Genomic DNA, 24,720 nt, shown 5'->3' with positions numbered 1-24,720 from the left:
GTCCGGTCGTTTAGAGGGGCTGATTGTGACACTGATCACTACCTGGTAGTAGCGATAATACGGGAGAGATTATCGTTGAATAAAGGTAATATTCAATGTCCGAAAACGGAGAGATTTAATTTAAAGAAATTAGAAGAGAGCCAGGTAAGAGAGGAATACCAGATTGAAGTTTCGAATAGATTCGCGGTTTTAGAAGACTCGGAGTGCACTAGTGTTGAGAATACTTGGATTGAAATTAGAGATAGTATTAAAAGTTCAGCAGTAGAAAAATTGGGACACGCGGAAATACGTAGGAACAAACCATGGTTCGACCAAGAATGCATTAAACTAGCAGAGAAGAGAAAACAGGCAAAATTACGGTGGCTACAAAATCCGAATGAAACAACTACACAAAATTTCGCAGATATCAGGCGGGAAACTTCCAAAACTTTTAGAACAAAGAAACGGGATTTCTTGAAAGCTAAAATTAAGGAACTTGAAGATAATAGTAAAAATAAAAATATTCGGGATATGTATAAGGGGATCAGCGAATTTAAGAAAGGCTATCAACCTCGTGCTTATATATTAAAGAAATCTGACGGAACAGTTCTCACCGATACGGATAGCCTCTTAAATAGATGGAGAGATTTCTTTGACGATTTGCTGAACACGCAACCAAAAACTAATGTGCGTGGAGAAAAGGAGATACACACCGCAGAGAAGTATATTCCAGAACCCAATCGAATAGAAGTGGAAGCCGCTATAAAGAAATTGAAGAAACACAAATCTCCGGGTGTAGATGAAATTCCGGCTGAGTTAATTTTAGCTGGAGGCGAAAAAATTGTGGAACAAGATACACAAACTCATTCTCCTTATCTGGAACAAGGAAGAATTGCCACAAGAGTGGAAAGAATCAATCATTGTTCCAATTCACAAGAAAGGCGACAAAACTGACTGTAATAATTATCGAGGCATTTCTCTTCTGTCAACATCCTATAAAACCCTTTCAAATATTCTGTTAACAAGATTGACCCCATACGCAGATGAAATTATTGGAGATTATCAGTGCGGATTTAGACGAAATCGATCAACTATCGACCAAATATTTACCATTCGCCAAATACTCGAAAAGAAGTGGGAATACAATGCCCCGGTACATCAACTATTTATTGATTTTAGAAAGGCTTACGACTCGGTTAGGAGAGAAACATTATACAACGTTCTTACAGAACTTGGAATACCGAGAAAGCTAATTAGATTAATTAAGATATGTTTAAGTGAATCCCAAAGTAAAGTCCGGGTAGGAAAATTTTTGTCCACGAGCTTCCACGTCGAAAATGGCCTGAAACAAGGAGATGCGTTGTCGCCATTATTATTTAACTTTGTGCTGGAATACGCCATAAGGAAAATCAAAGATAGCAACCAGGGCCTAGAGTTGAACGGCATTCACCAGGTTATGGCATATGCTGATGATGTAAATTTAATAGGGGATGATAGGAGAACAGTAGAAATAAATGCAGAGATCTTATTAAACGCTTGCAGGGACATGGGTCTAGAAGTAAATGCAGAGAAAACTAAATACATGGAAGTGCGTCGGGACCGTAATACGGCAAATTGTGGAGGCGTTAAAATATTAAATAATGCTTTTGATAAAGTGGATACTTTCAAATATTTAGGATCAATATTAACAGACGAAAATCATATTCACGAAGAAATTAAATGTCGACTAAAAGCAGGGAATTCGTGTTACTATTCGGTTCAAAATCTCTTGTCGTCGCGAATTCTGTCGAGGAATTTGAAGCTTAAAATATATAAAACGGTAATCATGCCTGTTGTTCTGTATGGTTGCGAAACATGGTCGCTTACTCTGAGGGAAGAACATAGACTGAAAGTATTTGAGAACAGGATCCTGAGAAGAATATTCGGACCCAAGAGGAACGAGAATGGGGAATGGCGGAAGCTTCATAACGAGGAACTACATAGTTTATACGGTTTACCCAACATTGTTAGGTCGTCAAGTCTAGGAGGCTTAGGTGGGCAGGTCATGTAGCTAGAATGGAAGAAAGTAGAAACGCTTTCAAAGTCTTGACTGGTAGACCCATAGGAAAACGACCATTAGGAAGACCTAGGCGCAGATGGGAGGACAATATTAAGATGGATCTTGCAGAGATAGGAATACAAAGTAGAAACTGGATGCAATTAGCTAAGGATAGAAGTCAGTGGAGAGCTTTTGTGAACGCGGCACTGAACCTCCGGGTTCCATAAGCCATAGAGTTAGTTAGTTAGTTAGTTAATATAAAATATACATCCAGATACTGCTACCAACATAGGGTAAAATGTGACAGTTCAGGGTTCTTGCAAAATAATTTATATCTTTTTCCCTGACGCTTCTCTGATTTCCAGTACCAGATTAACCATTTTCTCTGACTCGCGACATTTAATAAAATAAAGGTCCACTACTAAAGAATCCCTGTCAGAGCTAAATGAAGGTTTGGATAACATAGGATAGGCATAAACGTAAACAAAACGAAGAACTTTATAAGACATCTTAAGGTTAATACACATCAATGGAAATCTTTAAAGAAAGAAATTGGCTCCCTTCTCAAAGAGCAAATCTAACATCAGGATTTTCAGAAAAGTTTCAAGATACTCCTTCAGTCAATTTCAACGAAAATGAAATGGGCTCCTAAAAATGTAATATATAAAGAAAAACACAATTAGTAACTTTAATGAGACTAATTAATTTTTTTACCAAATTCCACAAAAATAAGATTTGAAAGAATGTTTTATTATTACATATGGAAGTATTTAAAGGTATGACATAATAAACGACTTGAGGGAGGGAATATTACAACTGACCATGCCAAGTCTTCTACTTAGATCTTTTTCATTTATATTAAATGCATAAAAATTATATTGTACAAAATGATAAAAAAAGATAAATGATATTAAAATACCAGTATTAGCTAAATACGCCTATACGAAAGCTACTAACAGTTATAACTATGTAACTATGTTTATCTACTTACGGTTGTAAATATATATATATATATTGTTATATCGTATCAAACATTAAAATGTAAGTGATTAGTAAAGTAACAATTACTTAAACTGACAACTTAAGACTGCTCCAATGGGTTTCCCGTTTGTATTATTGGCTTATCTCACCAAAAAGCACAAGTCATTTCCTATGCATAAAATGGGCTCGATTTTTCCCGATTTCCAGGTTAAGTACCGTATTTCCTGATTTTTCATATAATTTCGTTTTCCCTGACTTTTCCAGGATTCCCCTGACTTCTAGATTTGTAAGAACCTGACAGTTGCTCTTCCATTGGCGAAAAGATTTAACATGGTCAAAGAGCTTACTACTTTCATATCGATTCGCAAATATAACATCTTCGAAGGTATAATGAACTTTCACGCTGGATGGCCCTCAATTTGCAATTTCTGTGCACATTTGTCTTGTCTGAAGCAAGATGATGTAGCTTTTTGAAAGATATTCACAGAAACGCATCGAATTTACGGTTATCTTGGATGTTAATTCTCTATTCTAATACGAGGCGTGAAGGTTGTTTCGCTGTCTTAATTGTCACGCGCATCCCTTTCTAGACCGTTAGTTGGCTCTATAAAGGATTAAGAATTGTATCAGATGCATTACAAATTGTTGAAGTTATTCTCAACATGCATAAGATTTATAATCATAAATGTTGTTCCATTTTGTTTATTTCCCATTTCAAATTTGTTTTCTTTTTTTAATGCTTTTCACATATCACACTAAAAATTTAGCAGCATTGATATTCTGGTATCATGTATACAACCCATACATTCATAATAATAAAAATAATAATAATAATAATAATAATAGTAATACTAATAATAATAATAATAATTGGAGATTTAGCTAAGCACACTATTTATGCAACAATATGCTGTATACAGCAACAAATACATTTATGATTCGAACTTCGACAAATAGTAAAGCTGATTTTCTATATATCCTCCCAATTCGACAAGTCTCGCCGCATGCCTATGATGCTACAACACAAGATTTTTTTTTTTTTTTTCATTAGTCTACACGTCGACAGTACTCGTATATGCAGGTATTTCTCTCGCTACAATGATTCGTAGCAACATTTGCAGTCTAATTGCATCTGGTTGACTTGTACATTGCATAAGATGGTGGTAGGGTAAGGATGAATATTGTCAATATCTGCATACCATGCTCTGTGCCAATATGTTGGGTAGTAACTCGGAAACCAGATCTGAACCAATATTAAATGCGTGATGAGCGCAAGTACACCGTTGTGTGTTAGCAGATTTTTTACATCCAATACATACCACTGGGTCAGATCGTACAGTCTCGGAATGCATTGCGCATACATGTGTATGCACGTGAATGGTTGTAGACGAGAAGGAAAACAACGCTAAATAATATAGCGAGAAACATAACAAATCTGCTGCCACCCTACATAGCTAACAAATGGAAATCTCAAGCATAGGTCACTCTTCGTCATCACTTTTACAGTTTATATATATATATATATATATATATATATATATATATATATATATATATATATATAAAAAATTAACTTTAGCGCTGGAGTGAAGGTGCATTTCTTCAAGGGGGTTTAGTTTGGCCACTTTAATTTATAAAACCCACTATTCTATGTAAACAGATGAGTTTCCTCGCATGTAATGTAGAACACTCCCGACTGAATAAAATTACAACTGGTCATTTGGTTGCATGATACACAGAACAAAAGTACCTTTATAATTGGACTCCTAATTCACAACACATGTTAAAAAGAACGATAAAAATATTTTTGTATGAACTTTCGTTCTGACATCTAGATCAAATGTGAAAATTTGTTTCTACCTACCTTCCTGACCTCCCATCCATCAATATCTGGTCTATTGAAAAAGTTTTCATATCGTTGATCAAATTCTTCGTCTGTCTCTTTGCTATGTGAAGACATACTCCTGCCTACTGTCGCTTGAAAAAGAACAGCATTTATAAATATTTATAAGATTAGTAATGATACAGAGAAAAGGAAAAGAAATGCATTGTTTATATGACGCAAGTCATGAGATATTAATAGTTATACTCTCTGGAAGAAGATTTAACTACTGGCTGAACTCTTCCAGCATCCGAAACAATCGTCTACATTATGGATATTTTTCTTACCACAAATCTTGCTTTATTAGAATAGGAAAATATAACCACACTCTCCTACAAAGTTTACTTTCTGAAATGAAGTGAATCTTCAAGTTTAACATCTTACGTAATGCTGTATAGACTACAGGAGACGAGTGATTAATAAATATGGATGATTACTTATGAATAATGTTTACGAAGAGACAACTACTGAGAAGGGTTCATACACACACCACTAGGTGTCATTAAAACGATGTATCATCAAACAAATCGTGACGTTAGTTGTCTCCTCATTCGTTATCTGTTTATTGCCAAACATCTTTCCTCAATAAATTTATCTCGATGTCAACAAGACCATGAATTTTCGTTTCCTTATATGAACAACGTTGTCAAAAACAATTCAATAAACACTGTTTTGTATGCACAGTGTCTTTTATTTGGAAAATTCAGAAAAATCAATAGTATGCTCAGAGTTTTGACAATAATTGTATATACAGAGTAGATAATTTATCTTGATTCGCCTTGTTAACTTTCAAATAGAAAAAAAAAATAAAAAAATAAATAAATAAATGGAAATATCGACAGGCGGACAGTAACGTCTTAATGATACCACCAGGTTAACAGTACTGCCAAACCATTTTTTTATTTTTTTATTATTTATTTATTTATTTAGAACCAAATAGTACTACGTCAGATTATTCCACATTTGAAAATTACACATTAAAAGAAAAGTTACAATAATAGATTTGCTATTCAGTGTTGCAAAGAAAGGACGCTACAGTATCACAAACATCCAAATTTTGATGTGCTGTATGTCAGTAGCAATGAAAGTGAGACATATGGGGCAGTGCACATCAAAAGTACTTTAGTGTCTAATACTATGTCTATGATATCATTGATTTCGAATGAATAGGAACAAAGACACAAAGAACTGAAAATTTAACTTTTTTCAAAAGACTTTTATTTTGAAAAACTGGTTAGACAAGTACCTCACCACTTTCAATAGATGTGTAGTTCCTAACGGCGTTTACAGCAACTCGATATCTCAAACCATTATGTAAATATTGGTAAAGTTTGCAACACTGCTTAAAAATTATGTAAGTGAGAATTTGTAATTGCATAGCAAAGTAATGTCATGGAAGCAAAGTAAATCAAAAACTGTTTTAAAAAGTTCTCACAAATACGTCATTTTAAGCAATATATTAAATTTAACCATTTTCTCCGAATCTCCGGAATAGTTTGAAATGCCAAATTGCTATAAACGTCATTATGATGTTTATGTCTATTGAAAACCACTTACGTATTTAAGTGTGATATTTAACTAAACACCTTTTCGAAATAAAGTCCTTTGAAAAAAGTCACACTTTCATTTTTTTTTTTTTTTTTTTAATACTAGATCGAAATATGATGATCGTAGTATTTAACACTAAGATATTTTGGATCTGCGTTCCCCCGTCCGTGTCACTTGCATAATTACTGCTGTAGAACCCTCCAAAATTTGGTTGATTCTCGATGTTTGCGATATTGTAGCATTCTTAGTTTGCACCCGTGCATAGTAAGTTTAGAAATTAAGTTCCGCTTTGGTTTGAAATGTGTAGTAACCCAGTCCCACCTGAAAAAATATTAACTATGTTGACTTGGCAAGACAACTTGGTGAAATCAATCACAGAGTAAGTCAATGTCCTCCTGTCAATATTTGCATGGTATATATAAAGCGAGAGACCGTATGTATCGAAGTATCGGAACATGCTAGCTATGAACATCTGTAAAGATCTTTGTGAGGACCTGCCCAAAAGGAGGTAAAATTTCACTTTGAATACGATTGTTCACACACTTGTTCCTTCTGAGTTTGGGTCGGCTACCAACAAATGGGGGGGGGGGGGAGGATACTTCGTGCCTACCACAGTATATTTTTTTGTAATTATTCATCTAATCGTTTCTTTAAAATTGTAAGAAAATATGTTATTGGTCAAAATGTTTAGCTAAAGCGTGTATCTTATGGTTGTTCAAACTGAACGTTAGTGTGTCTAAAATTTGCTATTTTAAGTTGGTGGGCACAAAGTACGCCTCCATTGGTAGGAGATGTGACTGACAATTAGAAGTGTCACTCCTAGATGGCAGTACAATAAATAGCTGTTAGTCTTATCCTGTGTACTGTTCACTTCAGTCTCTAGATTTTTGTGAGTTTCTAATTCGCTTCTTTTGCGACATACATTTAAACTTAACAGATGGGCACAAAATGACACCTTCCTCCTGGTAGTCCAAGTTACAAAAAATATCTAGGTAGTGCGAGCGTAAATTTAGTTCTCTTGTGCTGCAGAAGTTCGTCAAAGCATTCAGCATTTGCAGAACATACGTCTACATGGATAAATATGGTCTTTCCATGGAAAAAGAAAACCGCAAGCCGTAAGCAGCAGGGCATCCTCTGGAGCGTTATATTCTAGTGATGGGCAAAACCGGTTTTTATAAAAACCGAAACCCGAAAAACCGACATTTCGGTTTTCTCCAAAACCGGTTCGGTTTTTCACCAGTTTCGGTGAAAACTTTTCGAAAACACACAAAACTATTTCTGTGGAAATGGATTCAGTTTCCTGAGAACAACGAAACACCATTCTGGTCAGAAACAGAACAAATTTTGGAAAAAAACTGGAATCGGTTTTGAAGAAAACCGAAACCGGACCAGGTAAAAAACCGAACCGGTTTTGGAGAAAACCGATAACCGGTTTCGGTGAAAAACCGGTTTTTGTGCCCACCACTATTATATTCCATATAGATTTGATGATGAACCTAATATGTACGTTCGTTGAAAGAACCTCCCATCAGGAATTGAATCCGGGTCTTCCGTACCCAAAGCACGTACGCTAATCAATATTGTCACAAGGGAGTCCTTTGTATGTACGCTGTTAATCTCACTTTATACTTCTATCAAACGTACGTCTTCATCTAATTTACTTTATAACACTGTCTGTTACGAAAAGTAGATTGTTGGCTGTATGTCTCAAGCCTATATTTACAGTCCATTTATGCAGTTTGCGCGATTAGCAGAGGAACGAAAAACACGACTTTTCAACTTTTCTTAATATCCCTGAGGTTCGAATTTTAAAAGTCAAAATTCATGGATTTGGGAGCGTTCCCATACTGCCTTATAGGGCACTGTAATTACAAGTTTCAATTATTGATTACTTGCTTTTCTTCATGTTCAGATATTTAACCTCAGAGTCATTCCATATCAGTACATCCAGGCCATTTAACTTACCATTTCAAATTTTCACGAAACCTCTGTCACTTGTTAGTAGTACGTTTCTCTTCCTTAACCAAATAGGTTTGGGAGTTACAGGTGATCAAAGTTTGGGAAAATAGTACATGTACACAGCTTCCAAAATTCTGCTTTGAGACTGCACTCTAAATTGAACATGTTATAGCTCAAGAACTAACAAACATAGCTCCATGAAACTTTTACAGAGAAGCACCAACTTTTGTGGATTCTAGAAGAACATATTTCATCAAGACAGCCAACTCCTGTCTTTGTTAAAACCAATAATTAATGTTGTAACTTACATTTTTATGGAGCGAAAACACTGCACCACTAAACAAGAATTTTGGTGATATTTTTTTTTCTTCATATATATATATATATATATATATATATAAAGCTCTGCTCCAAAGAGTGAATAAAGAAAAACAGCAGGATTTTGGGTACATGTTGGTATTTAATAAATGTTATAAATTTATTAATTGTTAAATTTACAATATATATGCTTGAGCTGTGGTGTGGGGAGTGAAGTATCCGAAAGATTGCGCCCAAACCAGGGCAAAGGGAGTCAAGTACACAAATGTAACATGACCAAACACTTAGTTCTTATAAATAAATAAATGCAAGGAGTCTCTGAACCCAACCACTTATTTATTTTAAAAACACAAGTTTTACATGTTCAACGCAAATTAATATCGCTGCTATAATAGATAGATATGTGAGATGGTCAGTGATACTTATGTACATATAGGCAATGTGGTGAACAGTGTTGCCACTTAAAGAGTATTATCTGCATTATTTCAGACACCTACTATTTTAGACGTTCGGGAAATTTGGTACTTGTTTGGAAGTTTGGTACTTTATTTCTGTCCCCTAGTGGAATATTCTAGATACTTTCGAAAGAATATTTTACAATGCTTTGGAACAGTTTCGAATTTTGTAGAATATTGTCGTACACTACTGAATAATATGTATCTTTGTGGAACAATCTAGATCCTTCCGGAAGAATTTCAAACATTCCTAAATACTTTACAATACTTTTTTTTTTTTTTCAGAATATTGTAGAACATTATATGATTAAGAATAATACGCGTCTTTCCGGAACAATCTAGATTCTTCCCAAAGACTATGAAACATTCCAGAATATTTTACGCTTTCTAACAGTCTCGAATTTTGCAGAATATTGTAGAACTGTATTCTACACTATTTTCCTTTCAGAACATTCTCGAACTGTCTGGAATAATCCATGGCTTCTATTATAAAAGCAGTCCCTTTTGGTGCAGTGGATTCTGTTGTCTACAGACTGAGGAAGAAATTAAATGAAACGAAATACACCCTCCATTCCAAAAGAAACCGAACGTTTTAAAAAAAACAAAAAAGCAATGTACATTTTGGAACAAATCATTTTTATTAATCAATGTATTCCCCTTCTGCATCGATACACATATTTGCACGCTCCAACAAGTTGTCAAACGACTTCTCCTTGTCCTTTATTGGAATGGTCTTTAGGACGGCGGTCGTCGCCTTCTCAATGGCATCAATCGATGCGTGCCACTTTCCTTTCATCGCCAAATGCAGTTTCGGGAACAGATAGAAATCGCACGGAGTGAGATCTGGTGAATAGGGCGGATGATGCAACCGAATAATGTGATTTTTGACCAAAAATTCAGTTACAAGTCGCGAACGATGTGATGGTGCATTATTGTCCAAAAGAGTCCAACTGCCGATTTCGCGATATTCGGGCCGAATACGACGAATTCTTGCCAGCAAACGCTTCATGACGCCCAAGTAAAACTCTCCAGTGACTGTCTGGCCGGGCTGAACAAATTCTTTGTGGATAATTCCTTTTGAATCGTAAAAACAAATCAGCATCACCTTAACTTTTGACTTCACCAAGCGACTTTTTTTGGGTGTTCCTTCATCTGGCGCTCTCCATTCAGCACTTTGCCGCTTTGTTTCGGGCTCATATTCAAAACACCACGTCTCGTCACGTTACAATCGATTTCAAGAAGTTTCGATCCTGCCGAGCACTTTTAACGATGTCTTTGCAATGCGCAATTCGATCAACTTTTTGGTCTTCGGTGAGTTTGTGTGGTACAAACCGCGAATTAACCTTCTTAAGGCCCAAAACTTCGGTCAAAATGCGGTATGCGGTTGTTTGAGGAATGCCTAATTCCATTTCAATAACTTTCACCGACGATTTTTTGTTATGTTTGATGAATTCACGCACTTTTTCGATGTTTTCTTCCGATAATCCGGTTCTGGGACGGCCTGATCTTTCGTCATCATCCAGCGTCTCTCTACCCGATTTGAATCGCCTGAACCACTCGTAAACTTGCGTACGGGATAGACACCCATCACCATATGCATTTTGTAGCATTTGGTGCGTTTCACTAAAAGTTTTATCCAGTTTAACACAAAACTCAATTGCAGCTCGTTGTTTGAAACTCATTTTCCGACCGATGTACACAACACACTGACAGTTGAAACGCAATAACTTTGTTGCCGTGCATCCAAATGTCATAACATTTATACCACTTGTCAATGAGGGACTACGCCATCTACCGGTAAAATATTACAACAGATGGCACTAGTGGTACTATTTGTTTTCAAAAGTTCGGTTTCTTTTGGAATGGAGGGTGTATTTACGTTTCACGTCCCACGGTTATGCCGGTTAGGCTAAAGGAGACGGTGATGATGGGAGATGAATGAAATGGTAGAATGAAGAAAGTGTGAGGAAACGGAAGAAACCCAAGAAAACCCACGAGCACGGTGTTTGTCCACTACAAAGTCCACGGCGCGAGCTGGGATCGAACCTGGGACCTCAAGCACCGGAGGTGAACGCTCTACCACTGAGCCACCGCGCAGACTCAGGAAGAATGTAACACTACCGTGCCTGAACACTGGTTTGCTAGTACAGTGTGTGTTACATAATTAGTTTTACTTGGGACAATAAGTAATGCATAGTTAATTCGATAATTGAGTTAAATCAATTCGATTCAACGAAGCTGTACTGAATTAAATCCTTTCAGTGTCTTGTATTTGAAATAAAACTACGGATACTAGTCACGAACTCTAACCTTGTTTTGTCGGAATGCAAACGAAAAGGATGTTATAAAGCGAGTTACATAGAGAGCAAGGAAATTAGAACCTTGTTTTGTCGGAATGCAAACGAAAAACATGTTATAAAGCGAGTTACATAGAGAGCAAGGAAATTAGAATTCCAGAAACATTGCCGGTGTGAAAATAATAATAATAATTGTGCTACGGACAGGTATATTCACAGAAGATTTGCACACAATCTGTCAGCATCACGATGCATTGTATCTGAGGAAGTATGAACTGTTTCAGAGATCATGTTGAACCCCATGAAATTTCACAGCGTTCCAGTTAAGCACAGAAAAAAGTACTCAGAAATCAGAAGAAAGTGATGTCAGTTAGAAGTTGAACGCTGAAGCAGTGAAAGAAGAATGTAGAGTTGTACTTCATAGAAATTTAGAATATTCACAAACGTCACCACTGAAGCTGCATTTCGTACCAAATTGTGCAAAACCTAAGTATGGGACACGTAAAGGTGGAACTTGCAGAAGCTATAGTGCACAAAATATCTAAAGTTTCAGAAGTTGGACATGATGATAGCTCAAGCAGCGACTGACAAATGTGAACGTAACCTTGAACAAAAGGCTGCAGATTTAGATCACTTGTTTCTTTAATAAGCAGAAGTTGTACACAAAGAAGAAAACGAAAACTCCCAATTTCCACACTGACCCCGCAGTCGTGGTCCAAAAAGAAGGCTGCAAATGAATTCGACGTTTCAGTACATGATTTAGCTGGCAAGAAAACTTACACTGGAACACGTAATCTGTGCCGTATCTTATTCCACACCAGGGCAGAAACTACCTGGAGAGAGTGCAAGTGATGCAAGACTTTTATCAGGATGATCAGTTTTCCACGCAAATGCCAGCAATTAAAAATAGAGTCAGCAGTTCAGGAATGTGTACAAACAGAAAAAGCTTCAGCAACTTACGCGATCTTTACTGTTTCTCTAGGGAAAAATTATCATTGATTCAAAGAAGGGTTTTCAAAATTCTGTTCTTTACACCCAAAATGGTGTCTTTTGGCAGCAAGTCCGGGAACTCATGCAATCTGTCTGCACCATCCATCAAAATGTTGAGTTGCTTCTTCATATTCTAGGTTATAGTAGCTACACGGAACTTATTTCATTTCTTGTGTATGACGATGGGAATACTGTCTGTATGCTGCAACAATGCGAACACTGTCCTTCAAGAAAACTTAAAGCACCATCTCCTTAGTAAGTTGGGCTGATCCAGATGATCTAATTGAATATCACCAGTTGGTCAATATTGACAAAACAGAATTACGAACAGTCACTGCAAGTTATAGAAACGGTAGTATAAAAGCTTGAACTTGTATCCCAGGCATATATTACAAACTAACAGTCAGGCTATCTAAAACACCTGAAACGGGCAATCAGCAGTTATAGCTTCATTGGATTTTACTGAAAATTATTCCTTTGTTATTCACAATGAAGCAGAAGGATGCCACTGGACTCAAGGCTACTGTACAGTTCATCCAGTCGTGATGTATTATTGAAGTGCAAGTGATGATGCATTACAAGTAAACAGCAACTGCTTTTTATCAAATGACCTAGATAACGGTATTTCAATAGTGTACAAAATTCAGACAGAAATAGCCACTTACATTAAGGGGCAATTACCTTGTTTTAAACACTGACATTATTTCAGCGACATAGGAGATACTCTCCATATTGTAAGTCAAAACAGGCAAAATAAATAAATAAATAAATACAAGAACTGCAAAAATTTCATCCATTTATGCCATCATAAGGAAGATCTCGGACTGAGAGTTTCTTGGTCTTCTTTGTCACAAGTCATGGCGATTCATTTTGTGACGGAATCGGTGACACATTCAAGTGACTTACTTCAAAAGTTAGCTAGTATTCAACAACAATTACAAGATCAAATTACATACGTTGATAAAAGTGTTTGCCTACTGCAGTGCACACATTAGTGGCATTATTTTCAGTAAGCACGTGGATCACATTCATTCACACCGAAAGCCAAAACTTAAGCAAGCAAAAACCATGCCTGGTACATGAGGTTTTCATTATGTGCTCTTACTATCCCACCAGGAAGTTGAATTGAAGAAAACAAGTCAGGGTGAAACATATTCTTCAGTTCTCAATTTTAAAACAAACTAGATGTGAGTTTGATAATACTGTGTCTAAACTATATACCGGCTGCTAAGTTGCATGTGTCCATGGCAGAAAGTGGTTCATTGGTATAATACGTAACATTAACCAGTCAGAAGAAAATACTCAGGTTCACGTCATGCACACGCCTAGTCCAAGTACGTCATTCTACTAGCTTCAACTCGAGAGAATGTGTGCTGGATTCATTTCTCTCATATTCTTACAATTTTGGAGACGCCGCCAACAACTAGCTCTGGCCGTACATACCGCTTTTTAACAGCAGATTTAAAGGTATGTGACATAGTGGAAACTTAATCGGAAAAGCACCTCTCACAACAACTGATTCTACAAGTTATAGATCTGAAACTTTTTCTGAAGGCACTGTACGCTCATCACATGAACTCACAAGTAAACCTTACGTTTGGGTGAATCGAGTTGCTGACTGAGACACATATGAGAAAGTAGTACTAAATGTGGTCAGTATTTCAGTGAAGTTTTAGGTGCGAAGCTCCAGGGGTTTAGGAGATACAGCTACCAGAACATCACATGGAAGTACAGAATAGTCTTCATACAGTTGGAGGTAAAAGCTCTGTAAGACCTCTTGTAACGACGAAAGGTGAATAACAAATATATGGGTACATATAAGGACTAGGGACAAGTCATATAGTAAGGGTATACCTGACGGCTGCCATCTTGAAATCCGCCATTTTGAATTAAGGTTAAGTTTTTTAAAATAGGAATAGGGTCATGTGATACATGATTTAAGGCGCAAATTTAACCAGAAGAACAATGGTGACGTTAATTTTAATTTACGCGCAATTGGTAAAAAGTTACAGAGAAATTAAATATTGTTGCAGCATATGTATTAGTCCTTTACCCCACCTTGTAAATTTTGTGTTAGTGATAATAATTAAATAAAAAGCAGGTGGATAAATATTAGGTCTATGGTAAGAGTTGCTTTGATGGCGGCCATGTTCAAATCCGCCATTTTGGATCAGACAAAAGTTTTAAACAAAACGCATAACAGTGACACCTTATAATAGCAAATTTTACCATAAATCCAACGGTATAACCATTTTTGCTTTATCATTAACCAGCACAAAATTAAATGGGAATAGAGTAATGAAAAAGATGACTTCGGGCTAGAAGTTAATCAGAAATACAATGGTGGCGTAACAAATGCTGGTTAATGATAAAGCAAAAATGGTTATACCGTTGAATTTATGGTAAAATTTGCTATTAATAAGGTGTCACTGTTATGCATTTTGTTTAAACCTTTTGTCTGATTTAAAATGGAGGATTTGAACATGGCCGCCATCAAGGCAACTCTTACTATAGTCCTAATATTTATCCACCTGCTTTTTATTTAATTATTATCATTAACACAAAATTTACAAGGTGGGGTAAAGGACTAATACATATGCTGCAACAATATTTAATTTCTCTGTAACTTTTTACCAATTGCGCGTAAATTAAAATTAACGTCACCATTGTTCTTCTGGTTAAATTTGCGCCTTAAATCATGTATCACATGACCCTATTCCTATTTTAAAAACTTAACCTTAATTCAAAATGGCGGATTTCAAGATGGCCGCCGTCAGGTATACCCTTACTATATGACTTGTCCCTAGTCCTTATATGTACCCATATATTTGTTATTCATCTTTCGTCGTTACAAGAGGTCTTACAGAGCTTTTACCTCCAACTGTATGAAGACTATACTGTACTTCCATGCGATGTTCTGGTAGCTGTATCTCCTAAACCCCTGGAGCTTCGCACCTAAAACTTCACTGAAATACTGACCACATTTAGTACTACTTTTTCATATGTGTCCCAGTCAGCAACTCGATTCACCCAAACGTAAGGTTTACTTGTCAGTAAATCAGAAGAAAAATAAATAAATAAAAAACAAGCGTACAGTAATGATCCACTACATAATAAGAAATCTGTCTCTTTGTAATAACTCGTCTTCATGATCAGTAAGGTGCAGAAATACAGTGTGCCAAGTACCAAATTCCCCGAATATCTAAAATAGTAGGTGTGTAGAATGTCTGAATTAATGCAGATATACCCTTACGGTAGCAGCACTGTTCACCATATTGCCTAAGTATTACTGTGCACCTCACATACCTATCTACTTTGACAGCGATAGTAATTTGTGTTGAACATGTAAAACCTATTTTTCAAATCAAAATAAACAAGTGGATGAGTTCTGAGATTTCCTGCATTTATAAGACGTTAAGTGTCCGGATACGTTGCATTTGTGTGTTGGGCCCTACTGGTCTGGTTTGGGCGCAATTTTTGACGTACTTCACTCCCCACACCTTAGCTCAAGCATATATATTGTAATTTGTAATTTAACATTTCATAAATTTATAATATTTATTAATAACACTCAACATGTACCCCAAATCGCACTGTATTTCTTTCAGACGCCAGCAGAAATGAGGGAACGGGGGGAGAAAAGCAGTTTGTATTTAGAACAGGTCCTGGTACACACCTGTTCACAAAAAGCTGGAAACTCGTTCAGAAACTTAGTCCGAAAAAGTGAGCCTAGATCCGTCACAATTCCCACAGATCTATACACAGGGAATTGCATGTTCCCGCCGTCCTTTATATAGACACTAGCTGCAAACCGTACTGTCATCCGAGCGATGTGAAGATGTAAAAACAAAATCAAACTATTTATTTCTGAGATTAATATTGACTGCACACCTCATGCACAGTTCCAATATGCAAAATCAACCATTATCTTAAGTAGAAATTGCTGAAAACGACAGAAAATGAATATTTAAACCTCCAAGTAGGAATCTGTGCTTGGAGCGATTCTATCAATATTACAACACAATCTCTTGTAAGTTGCGTCTGTGGTCAAGCGGGTTTAGTACTGTTACTGACATTTCTGAAACGAAGGGCGACGGTTCGAGCCTCCGTGCGGAAATTTTTTTCTTTTTTTTGTTTTTTAATATACGAAAACTTTTTTATAAATATAAATTTCTACTGTGAAGTGATTGGAAACACATTATCCGACGAACTGTCACTTTTCAAATCCCTGTCACATTTACTAGCCTGCCATGTCCATAATTCATATACGAAAACGCAAAAATGAGAAATGTGAACACAGTGGAATACCTAAAACCACACGTCCAACATGAAAATTATTCATATATATATTTCAGGGGGCTTTGCTAAGTGCATTATGCAGGGCGTTTTAAAACAATACCGACAACGTTTGGGAGGTGATTCCTAACACCAAGATAATAAAAAGTATAGACCAATCTGGGTGCACAAATGCTTCCTTTCGCAGCTATAGGCTGCCGAAAACATGAAAAAAAAAAAAAAATGAACTTTAAAGGTCCATAGCATAAGACTATGGGACCTACCGTAGTCGGGTCAGACTTCACTTAGGAATTAGTATGTGCGCTATCCAAATATCCATGTTTCAGAATCTTGCGGTACTTCTACAACAACTTTTATAGAAGTAGTTGGTGAGTACTTCAGATTATACGCCCGTAGCCAAACTCTCTCTATAAAAATTGCTTCGTGAGTACCTCAGGATTCTGAAACATATTTTTGGATAGTGCACATATTAGTTCCTAAGTGAAGTCGTGACCCGACTATGGCAGGTCTCAGTTTTGGAGCTATGGACCTTTCAAGTTGATATTTTTTCATGTTCTCGGCAGCCTATAACTCCGAAAGGAAGCACTTGTGCACTCAGTTGTCTATACTTTTCGTCTTATTTTGGTGCCAGGAATCAGCTCCCAAACGATGTGTGTATTGTTTTGAAACACCTTGTATATATACCAAATGTTGAAAAAGTATTGCACTTTCGACGCGTTGACTTGATTACACAGAGAAGACAGACGGTTTACATAAGCTGAGAAAACAAATGAAGTAGACAATAGACAGGTTTAGTGACTACTTCGTCTGTTTCGTAAGCTTATGTGAAAAGTTTGTCCTCTCCATATGATAGTCAACATATTGAAAGCGCAATAATTTTTCAATATTCGACAAGTGTATTTCTTTTTTTCTTATTTACGTCACATATTCATATATATATATATATATATATATATATATATATATACATAGGTTGGATAAAAAGTACTGGCAACCCTGCCGGCACGCGCCAGTCTAGTGACGGAGAACCGCGTGGTGGCAGCACCGGAGAAGACAATCTCAGTTGAGGAACTTAGGTGAGTGGGAACGCTGTTGAGTCAGTCAGTCAACGAGAGCAGTGGCGTCAAATTGGTATCGCGAGTGGAAGCGCTCTAAACACAATGTTCACTAAACATGAACAGCGTTCGTGGATCAAAGTTGAAGTGTCACGTGGTCGTAGTGCACAAGAATGTTTTCAGGGACTGCGGGAAGCCTGTGGTGATGCAGCGTTGCCATACCGCACCGTAGCTCGATGGGTTAAAGTGTTTCGTGAAGGCAGACAGAACGTGGAAGACCGCCAACGTTCCGGACGACCTCCAGTGGACAACATGATAATTCAGCTCCTTGCATCCTTGCTGGACGTGGATAGACGGTGGACTGCGCGTGAGTTATCGGCAGAGGTTGCGGTGTGCCATAAAACTGTGCTTCACATTTTGAACGACATCCTGGGTTTTCGCAAAATTGCAGCACGTTGGGTTCCACATGTCATTACCGAGGTGCAGAAATGGTACCGATATGCACTGGCACAAGAATTGCTAGACCACCACCAGAGGGAGGGTGACAATTTCTTGGGCAGGATCGTTGCCATCGATGAAACCTGGGTTCGATCCTACGAACCATGTTTGAAGCGCCAATCCAACGAATGGAAGCATCCCGGTTCCTCTCGGCCAAAGACTGTGCGCCCTAGTCAGGGAGGAGTGAAGGTGATGTTGATAGTGGCGTATGATGTCCAAGGGGTTATCCTGCACCATGCTGTACCAGCAGGGCAGACTGTGAATGCGCCATATTAGTGCACGTTCTTGCAACACCATCTGCGTCCCGCACTTCGGAGAAAGCGACCTGATCTTTTGGCACGGACCCCCAATCATTTTGCACAATGCACGCTGTCACACAGCTACCACCGTGACGGACCTTTTACGTGCCTGGAACTGGGAGATTCTGGAACATCCACCATATTCGCCGGATATGAGTCCGTGCGATTATGACCTGTTTTCCAAGATGAAGCAACCACTTTGCGGACAACGATACAACACCAGACAGGCCATCCTCAATGCCGTAGGGCGGTCGCTGCGAGACATAGCCAGAGAACAACAGACGGACCAGGTACTGACGGAGTACGGCGCCTTCCATACGTGTGGCAGAAGGTTGTGGACATGGGGGGTGATTACATTGAAGGAATGTAGAACGTATTTTCCCTTCTAATACTGTCATTTGTAAATTATAACAATTGTGCCATTACTTTTTATCCATCCCTTATATATATATATATATATATATATATATATATATACTCAATTTTGGAACCTTCATTAGATATATTTTCATATGTTTGCAGTATTTTCTGGAGTATTTTTTATAACAAATTACGTGTCATCTAGTTTGTTGGAATTTTATTCAACATAAGGTAATAATTCTAACTTACAAAAACTATTGGAAAATTATTTCAATTTTTATGTAAATTATAAGCTTAATCACTTATAAACCAAAACTTATCACCAAGATGTATCACGTTTCTCAACTCCACAGCAATTTTCAACTCCGTGTTAACTAATCTCAATTCCGTGGGTGCTGAAAAGTTTATTATTTTTTATTTACTACACCAATAACGATTCAGCTCTGCTGAACACCTAATTAACATGTACTTAGTAGTAGTAGTAAGTGCATGTGATATTTTTATCGAAATAGGCGACCATCAACGGAACAAAAATTTTCCAAGTGAACATTTCCCTTTTTCGTGGAATCACCCCATATATATATATATATATATATATATATATATATATATATATATATATATATATATATATATATATATATATATATATATATATCGGGTATTGCAAAATAAGTGTTACAACTCTTGGGAGGTGACTCCTGCCACTGAGACAAGAAAAAAAGTTCTCTTCAACTTTCTGCTATCGGACATAGTTTCAGATCTACAAGGTGCCGAAAGCGTGGGAAAATGACTTTCGGACGCCAATAGTTCGGAAACTATCCAACATAAAGAGGGCGGGTAAAGAAGTCATACCTGCTCTATTGAATTTTGCATGTTTCACAATCCTGCCGTGCACGCGCAAGGGATTCCCCAAAGGAACGTAGGGAGGAGTCCCGGATAATCTGCCAAATGAAAATTGGTCTAAATGGATATGAATTGATAGGCTTTCTACCAGGTAACAATAATTCGTTTGTATTAAGTCGATATCTGGAACAAATACAAAATGGCGGACACCTTTATGCCCGTTGTGTGTGGTTGCATAATCGCCAGGTACGGATGCTGGCCAACAGTGACATTCTAAGTATTAATTGTAGCGTTGTACTCAAATGCTCTAGAAAGACATCTGGAGTGTCGGTAGAGCATAACAGATGAAGCAGGGTGATTCACATGTGTGGAAACACTTAACGAAAAATGCCCAGAAATGCACTCATACGCAGTAGACGTGAGTTCAAAGCGTCGGAAATGTAAGGATTAGCGTCAAGAACATGAAAGCCATTGCCAATTCACCAATAACATTCCCTCAAACCGATGCAATATGATACGCACGGTTGCATACCAATAAGGATGCAACAACTGAGGCCAAGCTGAAATTGTGCAATTGACTCAGTAAGAAACTGGTTAAACTAAATGAATGTTACTAGTGGGATCGCATGATCGATATTGAAATGTGGCCAATGTGTGTGTTGATATCAACATGTAGCTAATGAACAAATGTCAACATGTCCCACTACTGCTGGGACAGTAGGATTGGAAAGTGCGACCACGAGAGCAAAAGCGAGCGCTCTAGCCCTGAGGTTCGAAGGAGCCTCACTTTCTCTGTATTCATTTCTTTGAGGAGTACCCACTTTGTTTGGCAAGCTCTCTTGTACAGCCTCCCGACGTACTTGTGTGTTTTATTTTGTTACTCCTACTGCACAGTTGTAAACAATCAGAGCTTTAAGACGTTTCTTCCTATTGCTCATGTCGTTTTACTTTCCATATGTATGGTGTTCTAGCTGTAGTGTTAAATGTGCCAAATTGGTTTATTCTCGTCTTTGTCTTGGCATGTGCACTGTGTGTAAGATACGAATTTCTGGAGGTATTTGCCTATATTTCGAATACGTCATATGTCTCAGAAGACGTGGGACATGATACGTTTGTTATTTTCACGCTCTATCAGAATTTGAATCATACATTAAGAGATTTCTTTTCATATGTGTCGACTGTGGGACAATGTCCCAAACAAAGAGGGACATTGATATAATCGTGTTCTAGTTACGTTCTATCAAAAGGTGCAGCAGATGTAATAGCAGAATGTACAACGTTATTTTCCTAGTTTTCGCACGTGAGATGATGTCCCAACAGTAGTGCGACATGTTGACATTTGTCCATTAGCTACATGTTGATATCAACACACACATTAGCCACATTTCATTATCGATCATGCGATCCCACTAGTGACATTCCTTTAGTTTGCCCAGTTTCTTTGTGAGTCCAATAGCACAATTTCAACTTGGCCTCAGTTGTTGCATCCTTATTGGTATGCAACCGTGCACATCATATTGCATCGGTTTGAGGAAATATTATTGGTGAATTGGCAATGGCTTTCATGTTCTTGACGCTAATCCTTACATTTCCAACGCTTTCAACTTACGTTTACTGAGTATGAGTGCATTTTTCGTTAAGTGTTTCCACACATGTGAATCACCCTGCTTCATCTGTTATGCTCTGCCGACATGTCTTTCTAGAGCATTTGAGTACAAATTCGCTACAATTAATACTCAGAATGTCACTGTTGGCCAGCATCCGTACCTGGCGATTATGCAACCACACACAACAGGCATGAAGGTGTCCGCCATTTCGTATTTGTTCCAGATATCGACTTAAACTAATTATTGTTACCTGGTAGAAAGCCTATCAATTCATATCCATTTAGACCAAGTTTCATTTGGCAGATTATCCGGGACTCCCTACGTTCTTTTGGGGAATCCCTTGCGCGTGCACGGCAGGATTGTGAAACATGCAAAATTCAATAGAGCAGGTATGACTTCTTTACCCGCCCTCTTTATGTTGGATAGTTTCCGAACTATTGGCGTCCGAAAGTCATTTTCCCACGCTTTCGGCACCTTGTAGATCTGAAACTATGTCCGATAGCAGAAAGTTGAAGAGAACTTTTTTTCTTGTCTCAGTGGCAGGAGTCACCTCCCAAGAGTTGTAACACTTATTTTGCAATACCCGATATATATATATATATATATATATATATATATATATATATATATATATATATATATATATATATATATATATATATATATATATATCTTACGTTTGCTGGAGCGAAATTAGATTATGATTGTTTATCATGTGGTCTGCCAAACTTGTCCAGAATTCGTTTTTCGATTGATAGCATCATTTCTGGACATTGATCTCTGGGCAAGAGTTTCCTATGGCCACTTCATTCATTTTTTCGATTCACTGATTTGATCTTTTGATGCCTGTTTTGAGAGCTTACCTGTTTCGCTAAATTGATTGCTAGTAGGAAGTCATGTGGTACGTGATGTGCTCTTGATACTTTTTTTTGTTTAAACTGGGAATTATGGAGATAGTGTGACAGTCTTCAACGCTTCAAGTGGTTTGTTGCTGTTAGTGTGGTGTTCGTGCAATGTCAAATGTCATAGAGGGTAGGGTTTGTTGTGTGGGTTCTTCGTTCGCATTAATGTTATCTTTGTGTCATGTCAAATCGTATAGAGGTTTCTTTTGATGAAAAAGTCATAGGAAATCTAAATCTTTATAAGCTAACAACATTAATTTGTGGAAATGATGTTGATGCTCATAGATGTTGTTTCAAGGTGAGAGTATTAAACAATAAAAGGATTTGTAGTGTCTGTGAAAAGGAGCAGAAGCTATTGAACACAGTTCGACATAATCGGTTAAGAGAGTACTTTGTATGTTATAATAGTCAGTGTTCTTACTTGAAGCAGTTGTCTGTGCGAACTGGCAGCTTATTAGTGGGTCTAAGTTGGAAATACGTCAGATTTTTTTACTGTATTATGTTCGTGTCAGGAATTATGAGAATATTATTCGTGAATGTTCATTTGGTTCTTTGTTAAGCAGAAGAACAGTTTCTGATTGGCTCAACTTTTGCAGAGAAGTGTTTTGAGGCTGTAGTTCAGCATGCTGGTCTTACCGGTGGTGTTCTGGTTACAGCATTGGACAAAAGTACTTTTTATTTATGAAGTACGCTGCGAAATTGTACACATCGCATTGAAATATCAGGTATTTGGTTTAATTATTTTTTCCTTACTTATAAAATATTTATTTGGTTTTGTCTGCTGTTGTTTCATTTCAAGTATATAGTTTTAAATTTCCACTGCACGTTTTTTTTTCTTTCTTTACTGTAATGAGTAGAGACCGGATGTTAGGCAAAATGCCTATTCTTTATTATTAAAGATATGATCAAAAATAACGTTTTAAAGTTTATATGGGGGTTTATAATTTCGATTTAAGCCAATTTTATTTTGCCTATTTCGACCTTTACTGCCTAAATAATTGGTTTAGTACCTAATATTGCCTATTCTCTGCATTTTCTTCAAAATAAGCCTTCATTGGGAAAATATATAATTTATATAACATTAGCGAGCGAGAGTGAGCGAGACTTGTACGTTTGGAATAAATGTGTAGAATACAGTGTATTATTTCTTGTATTAATGTATGCAATTTCCTTGTGCGTGATGTGTGTGTAATTTTTCTACTAGAAGCATTCTCATGTGTAACTAGTGTTTGGAAATCAGCATTTTTAATCACCCAGTTGTTGGTAAGTCTCTTTGATATGTTTCTTCATTTTTATGTAGCCTACATAATGAGTTTTTTATATGTATCTTCTTTTTCCTTGACTGTTAACAGTATTTAAATTTTAGCATGCCTCAAATAGAAAAACTACCAGAGATAGCAACACCGACTTCAACTCCCACAAAAATATTTCGTAGCTACTCCTCCCCTAACGGGACTGAAGATCACTTTCCACCCTCTCTCTCCCCTACCCTTCTTCCCCCTTCGCCCCCGAGGGCACATTTACTGCAAACAGAACTGGGTAAACCAGCAGCGGCGACAACCCTAAATGTCATTCACCTCAACGCACAGTCCCTTCTAAGCTCTTTCGATGAATTTCAAACTATTGTTCTCCCGCAAAATAGTCTGCACCTGATTTTGGTATCCGAAACGTGGGCAAAGCCAAGTTTAAATAGTAGCCTCTATGAGTTACCGGGTTATCAGTTCATAAGAAATGATAGAACGCAAAAAGGCGCTGGTGGAGTTGGTATTTATGTGAGGGATGACGTTGATACGAAAATTCTGGCTATGTCACCACAGGAATACAGCTTCTGTACTGAGTACATTATTATCGAATGCAGTTTCTGGAATAAAAAAAGTTCTCGTCTGTTCAGTGTACAGACCGCCAAAAGCAAATTTTAAAAATTTCGAAGATGAAATATCGCAACACTTGCCCTTTTATGAAAATTGTTTAGTTCTCGGTGATTTTAATTTTAACATGCTGAAGTCGAACTGTGAGAGTGAAACATTTCGTGATGTTTTATCTGGCCTTAACCTGACAATGTGTGCTCTAAATCCCACTTTCCATACTGCTACTTCACATTCACTACTCGATCTCATCTTAACGAATAATCCGCAAAAAATTGTTCACTATGGGCAATTACCAATTCCAGGTATATCTTACCACGATCTAGTGTTTGCCTGCTACTCTATACATACTCCGAAGAGACAGTCAAAATTTATTTCGTACAGAAACTTAAATAAAATAAATGAAGCTGCCCTTTTCTTTGATGCGGCAAATATCCCTTGGCAGGTAATCTACAACTCTCCGTCTATAGACGAACAACTTAATTTCTTTAATACCGCGATATTAACACTAATTGATAAGCATGCTCCACTCATTAAACGCAAAG

At 37.2% G+C, this 24,720-nt stretch overlaps 1 protein-coding gene across 1 annotated transcript in view; it reads right to left on the bottom strand.

Annotated features, from left to right (window-relative positions):
* COX5A (Cytochrome c oxidase subunit 5A) overlaps positions 1–24,720 on the bottom strand; it is a 38,824-nt gene that overhangs the window by 5,701 nt on the left and 8,403 nt on the right. The window contains exon 2 of the mRNA XM_081746886.1: positions 4,863–4,975. Coding sequence (XP_081603012.1) covers positions 4,863–4,975 — 113 coding nt within the window. The remainder of the gene's footprint in view (positions 1–4,862; positions 4,976–24,720) is intronic.

The sequence above is a fragment of the Thermobia domestica genome, chromosome 2 (genome assembly GCF_964235325.1).
Source record: "Thermobia domestica chromosome 2, izTheDome1.hap1.1, whole genome shotgun sequence".
In the NCBI taxonomy this organism is placed as follows: domain Eukaryota; kingdom Metazoa; phylum Arthropoda; class Insecta; order Zygentoma; family Lepismatidae; genus Thermobia; species Thermobia domestica.
This window is presented reverse-complemented; position numbering and strand designations above follow the sequence as displayed.